The sequence below is a fragment of the Rhagoletis pomonella genome, unplaced genomic scaffold (genome assembly GCF_013731165.1).
Source record: "Rhagoletis pomonella isolate Grant_MI unplaced genomic scaffold, Rhpom_1.0 Rhpom_scaffold_00006, whole genome shotgun sequence".
Taxonomy (NCBI): Eukaryota; Metazoa; Arthropoda; class Insecta; order Diptera; family Tephritidae; genus Rhagoletis; species Rhagoletis pomonella.
This window is the reverse complement of record NW_023458560.1, coordinates 66,002,724-66,014,485: the sequence shown is the minus strand read 5'-3', so window position 1 is coordinate 66,014,485 and position 11,762 is coordinate 66,002,724. Positions and strand designations below refer to the sequence as shown.

The 11,762-nt window shown below is 35.5% G+C and overlaps 1 protein-coding gene across 1 annotated transcript; it reads right to left on the bottom strand.

Annotated features, from left to right (window-relative positions):
• Positions 1–6,783: 6,783 nt before the first annotated feature.
• Positions 6,784–7,774, bottom strand: LOC118741133 (probable H/ACA ribonucleoprotein complex subunit 1). Its single transcript, XM_036472985.1, has 2 exons — positions 7,577–7,774; positions 6,784–7,523 (listed from the first exon to the last, which is right to left on the bottom strand). The coding sequence occupies exons 1-2, from the start codon at positions 7,608–7,610 to the stop codon at positions 6,865–6,867; spliced, it is 693 nt and encodes a 230-aa protein (XP_036328878.1). The 5' UTR covers positions 7,611–7,774; the 3' UTR covers positions 6,784–6,864.
• Positions 7,775–11,762: the final 3,988 nt, after the last annotated feature.

Sequence of the window (11,762 nt, the reverse complement as noted above, 5' to 3'; positions counted from 1 at the left end):
GAGCTCCTCAGGGATGTCTTCAAAATAAGAAAAAAATCGCTAATTCCACTGATAAAATATCTCCGCCCCAAGGGTATATAACGATTTCTTGTGGAAATGAATATTCAAGGTGGCGTAGTTCGACCGAGGACGCCGCGGCTGGAAAGGTGGGAAGCGCCACGTCCCCTTCTTTTTTTACAAGCCTCAAACTAACCGATACTATCTACACTATTTGTAAATGAAAGGATCGAAAAATAATTCACCTATCCGTGGCATATGCCAATTGATTTTCAATTAATGAACACAAGTACTGACAGGAATATTTTGTAAGCCTGAATCTTCGAAAGAACTCGTTGCATTCCCAATCTTCAAAATGATTTGGTCTTGGTTTCACTACTCTTTCTTTCCTCGCATTTTCATATACTTCTTGATCCTCTTCAAGAAGAAAATCTTCAATTATATCATTTAACTCCATGATAAGCTTAAAGAACAGGTTACTTCCAGGCGCAAATGAATTATTTTAACAATTTCTCAACTATAGGAAGGCCAAATTTTTTTTGTTTATTGCTATCCCGCCTTTATCTGGCAAACGAATCGGCGGATAACTTTATTCCTCAGTTAGGTGAATTATTCTACGAATAACTTTTAACTGACTATTGAACAACGCCATTTCGACTTATCTATCGAGTTAGTATTTATTCGTGGCTTATCTGACTATTGAAAAACCGGCCCTAAGGCAAGTAAACATATTTCTATGTATGTTCCTTACGTTTCTGGGCCGTTATCTTATCCGTTAACGATTTAACTATACTTTAAAATAGGTAAGTTGGTGGCCCTTAATATGCTTTCTGTGTTACACAAAAAGTTTTTTTGTTGAATAAAATAGTAATTCTTTTCAGAGTTCATTGTTTTTCTATACCAGTAATTATAGAAAATGTTTGCGTGTATACTTACATATTTATACTAGCAGTACCCCGGTGTGCTTCTCTACACCAAATATTGAAAAACGAATGAAAAGTCCTGGAATTTTTCTATATGAAAATTTATCATTTGTTTTATTTCAAAATTTTTGATTCTTTATTTTAAAACTTAATCCAACAGATTTGGATATACAACTTTTTTGTTTTTCCATCTTGGGTATGAATAAATAAACCATTTTGAATGCCAACTCTTGAACAGGCCACGTATAGCTACCAATTCACACAAACCATCTGCATAATAGCCCGACTATGCCGTATAAATTTGGTTGAAATCTTGCACTTATTCTTTATATAAGATGTGAGGTGCCACGCCCTCTTTTCCAATACTGCCCATTTTTATCCATGAGTATGGAATTATTTGTTATACCTCTATACCAACTTCCAGTACTCTACCACAAATATTTCAAGAGATATACAACAAAAAAATTTTAGTTAGTATGGAAGGTGCCACACCCATTTTTACGAATTCGGGAAAACTTCACATAAACCATCTGCATGATAGCCTGAATATGCCGTATAAATTTGGTTGAATTCGGTGAAGCCGTTCTCAAGTTATAAGCTCACACCAAAAACGTGTACTTATTTGTATACATAAGATACATACATATGCCACGCCCCTTTTCCAAATTTGGGAAAACTCCACATAAGATATCTGCATGATGGCAGGAAAAAATATCCAGTATCTTGCTAGTAACCAAATTTCGGAGAGTAAGCCAATATTTACTCCCAATGAGTGAAATATGCAAGAAAGTACGAAAACGCAAAACCAGCAAGAAGTTGCTAGTTTTATGAACAGCTGATTAATTTGTTATTTTCCGATGAAATTTTCTTAGAAAACTAGTATTTTCCATCTTATTATATATTTAAATAGGTTTATTTTGTCAATTGCAACTCTAAAGGCACTACAAACAATTACTTTGTTAATTTGAATTACATTAAGCATCATGCCATCAGCTGTTTTTCTTACTAGCAAATAGTTACTAGTAAAAATTTATCCAGTAAAAATCCAGTAAAACTTGCAGGTTCAGCTGTCATTTTTGCTCTCTCAATTTCCCCTCTTTTGCTAGTTTTTTGCAAGTTTTTGTGTACGAAAACGACATCCAGTAAAAAACTAGTAAAATTAGTACTGGATTTACTGGATAGTGCGTACGCGAACAGGGCTAATATGACATAGCATATATTCATCTACAGTTTTATCCGTGATAAAAACATTACAAGGTAAGTTCATTCTCTCAATTCGTCGGCCATGATTTTTTTCTGACGTTTGCACGCATTTTAAAATCATTTAAAATTGAAAATAAAAAAAATTAAATTATTCACAATTGTTGTTATTTGAGAGTGAAAATGAGAATGTGTTTTTGTGAGTTTGAGTTTTGAATTTTTAAATTACATTGCTGGCAAACATCAAACTGCCTCTCAATGGTTCTACCTTGTTATGTTTTTATCATGTTTTATCTTTGTATTTTTATCTCTAACTCTCACAAACAAAAGTATTTATAATTTTTCTCAATATCTGCAATATTTTTTATTCTAATTTATTTTCGGTAATATTTTATAAAAATATACATAGTTCGTCCTACATCAAAAACATAAAAACTAAATTCAAAACTTTGTGCAAAACTCAGGAAAATTCAATAAATTTGCAACTTCCTATTCAGATTTTTTAAAAAAAGTGCAAGCTTGAAGTTGCTAAAAAATCGGGTTCATTTTTGCCAATTTGGTTATACTAAAATTGAATGGGCTATAAAACTGCATACTTCGAATTTTTCTAAAAAATCTGAATGGAAAGTTGCAAGTTAGTATGGAAATTTATTGAATTTTCCTGAGTTTTTCACAAAGTTTAGAGATTTAGTTTTCATGTTTTTTGGTAAAGTACGAAATATATTTTTATTGAAAAATATTGGAAATAAATGAGAATAAAAAAACTTTGCATACATTGCCAAAAATTCTCTGTGCCAATACTTTTATCCGCCTTATTCATAAAAAATAAAAGGTTTAAAGAGCTCTTAAAGTCTTAAATATTTTTTATGAATTTAGGTGTAAGATTTTATCTATTGTATTAAAAAAATTTATAAACTGCATGTAATCTTGAGAACCATATTTTATTTTTTTCTGAGTGGGTGGTAAGATGATTTATTTTGGAAAGAATTTGCGTCAAAGACAAAAGTCTTGAAAGATCTGCTAACAAGGAGGTCTTAGCGTTATTTTGTGTGTCTTTTAGCGATAAGTTTTCTAAAGATAAATTTAAAAGATATACATATATATACATATATATATATACATACGTATGTATACATAAATAAAATAGTAGAACACTAAAGATGGAACAACGTCGAAACCGGTTTGCCTCCAAACCAAACTTGGCAGGGGTTAATGGAAATTCGTTTCACATATATACATAGGCTACATTTCTTTATTCATTCTGAACGTTTGGAATAAACTTTTTTGTTTACTTATTCTTTAGAACGTTCCTGATGATATGTTAACGTATATTTCAAAGGCATTCTGTTTATTCCGGCTGTGAAATGGGATTATCCGGAATGTATAAAGAAACGCAGCCATACATATACATTCTGCCGATATTTAAATTGTAAATAAGCTAATTAAATTATAAAGTAGGTTGCACTAAAATACATTCCTACTTACTATTGAAAATATGCTTTTGTATCTTTCTATATACATATGTATGTATTATAATCAGAACACGTTTATACATGAAAATCTCAGCACATGTACTATATATACATACATATATCGTCGTTTAAAGTACAGAACAGCGTATCGTCATTCTGCAAAGCCACGTAACTGAGATATGCCGCCAAAAATTGGATTTACTCACACAAGCTATTGGCTTAATCCTTACCCATTCGTCCTGAAACATACTAGCCGGAAATGCGATTGGTTTATAAAAAAGAGAGCCATTTTGAAATACGAGTGTTTTTACTCTCTAGAAAATAATTTATGCAACGGTTTTGTACTTTAAACGACGGTATGTATGTAGTTATGTATGTAAATTCAAAATGACTCAATAAACAAATACAAATTTCTAAATATACATAAGCTTTAAAGACCAATGGTTTTAAATTTGGCCCAAATATGCCTCTGGTAGAGATCCCCAGATGATTGATGTCAATGGTCAACCACAAACGGTCTGCCATTCGGTGTTATTACCGACTTGCGGTTTCGACCGGAAGTGGGTTTAACCGACCGGAAGTCCGGTTTCGATCGATTTCAAATCCCACCATTTTTCAAGGCAGAAAAATAAGGTTGAGAATTGCCTTGAGGATGGCGACCGCTGTTAGAAACAACTATTCCTAATTTAGTTGTTGCTCGGCCCAGGGAACGAACACAGGTTATATATAGTGATAGTACGTACCTTTAACTCAGCCATAGCAACCGTAAAGGGTACTGTTTAGTAAGGGGTCCATTTATTTCGGGGTATTGCGTCCAAAGGGGTGACCCGATCCAAAAAAAGTATTTGCATGCACCTTTAGTCTAGTGTCTACACATTATTTTAACACCTATTTTTGTAATTTTTGGTAAGTAATTTGTTAGGCAATTCGGTTTGAAATATGCTCTTTTTGTAAAATTCGGAAGTTAGCGTACATTTATCACTCCTATTCTGCTTAAAGAAGCCACTTCACCAATACATTTTTATATTCCACTTCACTTCGAACTTTATTCGATTACCTATACCTTTCTTTATTACATTAATTTTAACCAATTAATCACAATTTATTAAATAAAAACACCTTCAAAATTACGCGCCTACCTTCGCTTGCATATGCAAATTAAATAGCGGCGTTCAGCTGTCAAACTCCAAAATATACAAGAAGGATGAGTAACAAAAGAAAATAAGATATAACCCACGTAGCATTAAAAATATAAAGCTTTCCATGGAAAATATGTATTCGAAGGCCGAAAGGTGTTCAGTCCCAATTCTTTGGCAACACAGAAAGAAGAATTCTACTAGCAGGAGAATTTCTACTTGCCGAAGATTTTTTAACCGGAAAATTTTATTAGCAAAAAATGTTACCGGTTCTTGTCACCGCTATTTTGGGTGCGTTGGTAATGAAGTTAAAATATTCAGCAATTCAGCTGTGAAGAATTGTGCAAATTCTGGCATTGCATATTTCACGGGGCAATACTTTGTTACCAGCTGTTGAGATGGTAACAAAATTTACCGGTTACAAGAATACAGAGAGTGCGAAAAAGGTTTAAAAGATTACAGGAACTTTATTTATCGGTTACAAACTTTTAATTACTAGCGCAGAATAGACCTGTTAGTGAAGGTTATAATCCTTCAGTGCGGCCGAAAGCCGCCTACGCAGAAAGAAGTTATGCGCTAAAATACTATCATATTCCTATAACATTTTTACCTGTCGCGTTTTTTTTAATATAACAATATTTTTAGTGAAATTTTTTTTAATAAATTTTTGTTAACTTTTTTGTACAAAATCGGCTGATAACCAACTTGGGATAATTTCTTTTATTTAAAAATCCTACGGTTTCTGTTAGTTGGGTTATATTCCAATTCAATCTGCTCAGTTTCCCTCGATAAATCAAGAATTATAGAATACAAGATTGCGCCAATCGAGCTGAGAGCAACTGGCCGTGACGTCAAAAAATACCAGAATGAGAGAGCAAGACGTACTCGACAAGAAAAAGAGGAAGCATCGACCAAAAGGCAGTGTTGCCAAGCTTTGACTTTGAAAAAGCACCAAATTTGTATTGATGTATTTTATGGACTTTATATGAATACATAATTTTATTGTAAGGATGCCGATTCAAAAATCAATGTTTCTTGCACAACGGTCGATTTCTTCTGGCATGCTTGAAGGTGCTGCCACATATTTCTTTGTCACTTATGATTGTCATTGTGCCATGATTTTGTTAAAATTTTTGTAAAATTGCTTACCACACTTACGATTGCTATAAATTTTGCTTAATTTTTTTTGAGATTTTCTAATTTGGTGTCTTCAAACTAAAACAAAAGCACCAAAAACGCACCTAGCGCAAAACTCAAAAATTTTCACGTTTTGATTACCCACTAAATTTGGTGCGAAAAGCATCAAGTTGGCAAAAGTGAATGTAAACAAAAGTATTTTATGACGTCAGGGATTGGGTGGATGCTGTCAAATCGACGAAGAGAGGGTTAGCGGTCAGTTGCAACAGTGTTGCAAATTTTCATCAGTGCTGGAGTAATGCCCCTTTTATTACGATCCTCGAACAGGCCCAACATCTATTTTATTAGTGTGAATTGCACCCAGCATGCCACCAGCTTGGCAAATAGTTTCTAGTAAAAAATTATCCAGTTAAAGACTTTAAAACTCGCAAGTTCACCCTCCATTTTTAACCGACTTCCAAAAAAGGAGGAGGTTATCAGTTCGCCGGAATATTTTTTTTTATGTATGTTACCGCATAACTTTGGACCACGTAAACCGATTTCGATATTTATTTGGTTTAGATCCGATCATTGAATCATGAAATATATAGATATGTATATATATTTTTTTAAGTCGTTTTTTTTTTGCTAAAAATTTCTTGTTGCTATCTCAATTTCCCTACTTTGCTAGTTTCAATTTTTGGTGTAAGAAAGAAGCCAGTAAAATTATTACTGGTTCCCTGTGCTCAGATAAATACTGGAGCTTTTCCTTGATGTACGCATCCGGTTTTATTGGTAGTTAGTGGAAAAAAGCTACTATTCTTCATCAGTTAACAAGCCGATTTGTCCTGGCGGAACGCGAAACCTACTTGATTACAAAACCCTTAATTATTAAATCACGAGATTGAACCATGAGAATCTGCCATGTAAACAGGGAAATTCGTATTGGTAGAATAAAAACTATTTTTATTGTCTAATTTATAACGAATCATAAAGTTATGGGTATATATTTAGTCAGTGCTACCACCGACCACGTCCGCCACCTCGACCACCACCTCCTCTTTTAAATCCTCCACCTCCTCCACCACCTCCTCTGTTAAAACCACCACGACCACCGCCTCCATTTCCACCTCCGCCGCCTCTTCCAAACCCACCACCCCTGCTTCCACCTCGACCACCGCCGCGACTACAACCTGCTCCACCATCTTGACCCTTTTTCTTAGAGCCCTTCCGTTGGGGTGGCTTTGGCAAAAATCTTGCGATCGGTAGTAGTTTTGCTGGATCAATGAATAATATTTGTTGCTGTTTAAAACTCTTTGCATTCATATTCTCAGACAACTTCACTGTCACAGAATAATCCCGTATCGTCCCGAAGATTTCATCAATCTTGCCAATTTGTTCTTTATTTTCCAAATATATTGGTGCGTTGAAATAAGGTACGTCTTCAATTTCTACCTTGCAAACAAGATCGTCTTCGCATGCGTAACTGAAATGACCTAATGATATAACCCGATCAGGAGGTCCTTGATCAAACCCACGGCCACCAAAGCGATTGCCGCCGCCTCCACCACCTAGTCCAAAACCACCGCCACCACCACCACCACGACCAAAACCACCGCCGCCGCCGCCACGTCCACCGCCTCCACCACGTCCACCACCGCCACGACTACCACGAAAACCTGTAAATATGAATGTTCGGTACAAGTATATTTTTTTAATTGTTAACTCATACCTCCTCCACGACTCCCACCACGGTTGAAAGACATTATTTTTATTCAATCTATTAACAAAATTCGTTTATACAGAAACAAAAAACTGAATCCGTGTGTTTATCAACCACGCGGTCTATATCGAAATAGAGCTGCAGACTATCGATAGTTTCGATGCTTTTTAGTTCTAGCTACTATCGATTGTTTTTTGGCTCTATCGATAGTCCATCTCAGTCAGCCTGTTCCCGTACATGGTTTAAAGATATACAGGTTACGACATTTCGGTAGTGAGAAAAAAGTATCGAAAAAACAGCTGATAGCTCTGACGTCATCCGTACCAATGGCTGTTCGTTTGTGCTATACTCGAAGTTATAAAACATGTAAATTTTCACTTTTTAGTGCATTGAATAAATAAAGCTTGATATATGCATTCAATTCAGTGTTGTTTTTTCCATTTAAACTATTTAAAAGTTTTCCGGCGTACAGACAAGTGAATATAGGCTCTCTGAAAATGGTCATGCAAGCAAGAGTTTTCCACGTACAAGACAATGTAATAAAACATGTAAATTTTCGCTTTTTAGTGCATTGAATAAATAAAACTAGGTATATTTAAATGTACTAACATGTATTTAATTCAGTGTTTTCCTTTTTCATTCATAGTACAAGGAGTTGTTAAATAAAAAATGTTATGTTACTGTTTTAGTAAATTTTCTCTTTCGCTTATACGCGTTGGCAATAATTGTTTTATTTAAAGTGCGTATTCTAAAAAACATACGTGCGCGAAAGAAGAGTTTTTTAATTTTTATATCGCATGGAACATGATCCGCTTTTAAGATATGGGTCTGCAGATAACTGCTGGCAATGAATAAACCGTCTTCATTAACCTCATCGAAAACTCTGCAATGCCCTCATGTTCGCCATCATTTCTGGAGTTGGTTTCGATAAGCCACCTTCGGTGACGTGATTTACCCAAGTGAAATCCTCCTCACCTGTCGCTCCCTCTCTGATGTTGGGAATCTGAGTGTGCAGCTTATGGCAGATATAACCTGCGAGATTCTCCAAGCCATCGTGCTCCAAAGATTCCAGTTCGTCATCTTCAACTTGCTCGCTCTCATTTTCTGGTTGCAACAAAAGGCCATTAAATATTATACCTATGGAAAATTACAAATGTTATTAATGTCGAGAAGGTTAAAATAAGATAGGATTAAGCTGGGCTTCATACCTGTGAGGGAATTATCCGACACTTCAAGGTCAGGAGTGTCATCCACCGATGCATTTGCGCTGGCAGATAACACACCTTCGTTAAAACCAAGTATGTATGCCCTTAGCCTGTACTTAAATTCCTGGCGATCGGGATGGTCGTGTTGGCCTCCTTTGCTTCGAATAACGCCAAAGAAATTTTCAAGGACGTCTTGAATAAGCCTGTACGTCAGGACATGCTTTATGTCGAAGCGACTTTTTAATTCCCCATGCAGCATCTTTAGGGCATTGTTGGACACAGACAAGAACACAACCTTTCCTTAAGGCGTGAGAATAATAAGCACAACCAATTTGACGCCTAATAATCTGAAATTAGCCTGTGTAAACGGGGTGATTCACAAACGAACTTTGGGTTAATCCCAAATCATATGGCAATTTTTGTGCAACTGGGATTAGATGTGTATAGTAACAAATAGTCAGTACTAATTTTTACTGGAAAGGTGTATAATAACCCAGAAAATTTGCAAGAGAGCGCTGAATCAAGAGCGTAACAACAGAAAAAGAGTTGCAAATTCTTGCTAGTGAAATTTTTACTAGCAGAAGAAGAAGAATAAATATCTAAAGCCGCCATTTTTTGAATTGGTTTTGCACAAACTAAAGTAAAATGAGTGGAAATCAAAGTATTAATGATGCACTGAACTGTGTAAGCACTTGTGTGTAAAGCAAAGAGTTTAAAACTGATTTATAAATGGTAAAATGTTTACAGCAGAATGTCTAAACGGTGCAACAACTTCACTTGCAAGTTTTTACTAGCTTTATGTTCAATAACTTGTTCTGCTAGTTTTCTCTTCTTCAGATTTTACGCTCTATTTTGCTTTTACGCTCTCGCTGCAATTTTAACTTGAGAAGATACTATACAAACCCAGGATTGAGAGAATACAAAGGTTTGCGCCGATCTCAGACCGCAATTCTCTCTTAACGAATTTAACAGAATCGTTGTTTGCATGACGTCACACTGGTGCAACTTGTTTACGTTTTCCTTGCAACATTTTTTCTTATTCTTCCATTCTTGCTCACGTTTTGGCATTTCTCTCTCGCAATTGCACCAGTGTGACGTCACAGAAAAGTTATTCTCAAAAATCCTCTCTGATCGGCGGAATCTTGTATTCTATCATTCTTGATACAAACCAAATACGCTACCTGAAGTACAGGGTGATAGATACGGGTTCTCACCTAGTACTTCCGATAGTGCATTTGATCCCAACCGATATTTGGTCCCATATAATATCCCAGGGCCCTACAAAGGGTTGCATTTTGTGTCAGATATCAGCTGTCAACGACCCTACAAATATTTTTGCTTATTTAGGCTGTGTGCCAATCGGTAACTTTTTTCTCCGTTGTGAGACGGGGTGGAAAAATTTGCTATGGTGTACAATTAAATTGAATTTTGCTGTGCCAAATGCAGAGTAAAATTTTGACAGTTGAAAAACCTAACAAACGCTCGTGCGAAAGCTTTATTTTTGTGTGTTGCTGAAATTCTTAAAATTTATATTTATTTTATAATTTGCAAGTAACGTACGCTTTTTTTATGCTGTTTCAGCTTTCATTTTCATGTTCACTCCTTATTACCGCCAAGTAATATTATGTGCATACATAGTTATAAACTGTCAAAATTTTACCTAGCCCCATGAGCTAGGTAAAATTTTGACGTTCGTTTCACCACGAGATGTGTCAAATTTTTACTTTGATCCGTCAAAATTTTCTATTTTCTATCAATTGGCACAGGGCAAGGTACATTGAACAGGTAGTATCAGTAGAGCAGCTGATTTGATTTATTTTCAAATTATTTGGTCTCGAAAATGTCAAATATTTTTAATTTTTTCTCACAAAAATTCTGAATTGTTAAAATCCATTTGCTTGTGAAACCTTTTTTCATACAAAACAAGCGATTGAATAGCAGCTTTTGGAACGTTCGCCCAACTCTGCAGCACGACCGCTGATTACTGGGCCTTGCAAAGGATGGATCAATGCAAGGCGTATTTAACAAGGTGGTGTTGGCCGTATATAAGTAAAAAATTACACTAACAAATTATACGCTGATGTCCATACTGTCATTGGTATGAATTACAACAAACACATCATTTTGACGTAATGGCCTCCACGGCGAAAAACTCAGCTGTCGCCCCAACACCACCTTGTTTAATACACCTTGGATCAATGCTTCGAGAAGCAAACAAATTTACTAGGAAAGAAAGTTGCATCTAAAGGTGGGTAACTCAACTCAGAGTTGAGTTATTGAGTTGATTCCTATAAGTGAATCGGTAACTCAGACTCCCTGTCCAAAAAAAATGTAACTCAGTAACTCAGTTGATGCCGTAGGGCTCACATGAATCAATTGAATCATAGTGGCTCATATTTGTCCATATAACTCTCTCGCTTCGCCACAGTGTTTAGCATGGCAAAGTCTTGCATTTTGTTTTTGCACGAGGCGAATTTATACAAGGTGGTGGCAAGAATACAACAACAACAACCACATGTATTTTGTATTGCGGGTGTTATGTCAAATCTCACAAATTCTTATAATTTCGTTTTTTTTTTAGTTTTTCTCGAAATATGTATGTATGTAAGATATATAAAGATGTGCATATCAAATCAATTGCCTTTCCAACCATATCCACATTTTGAAATTCGGTACAATAGGTTTCGAAATATAAGCTTTTGAAAATATTGAAAATTCCACCTTTACCCTCCCCCTAGCACCGCCCTATTAATTTGCACACAAAAAAATTACACCTTTCAAATCAGTAGAAAGGAGCTGACCACGCCCACTTTAAAGTTTTGTTTTATCTTAACGGCCGCTTTACCGCATCTATGCCTCAAAACGAGTCTACGATACGAATGAGTGTAACATACAAAGAGTCAAATGAGTTAGTTGAATGAGCTGACTCCTTAAAGTGAGTCACATGGCACGCTTTGATTTAGAAGAAAAAATTCAGAACAGTTTTTGAC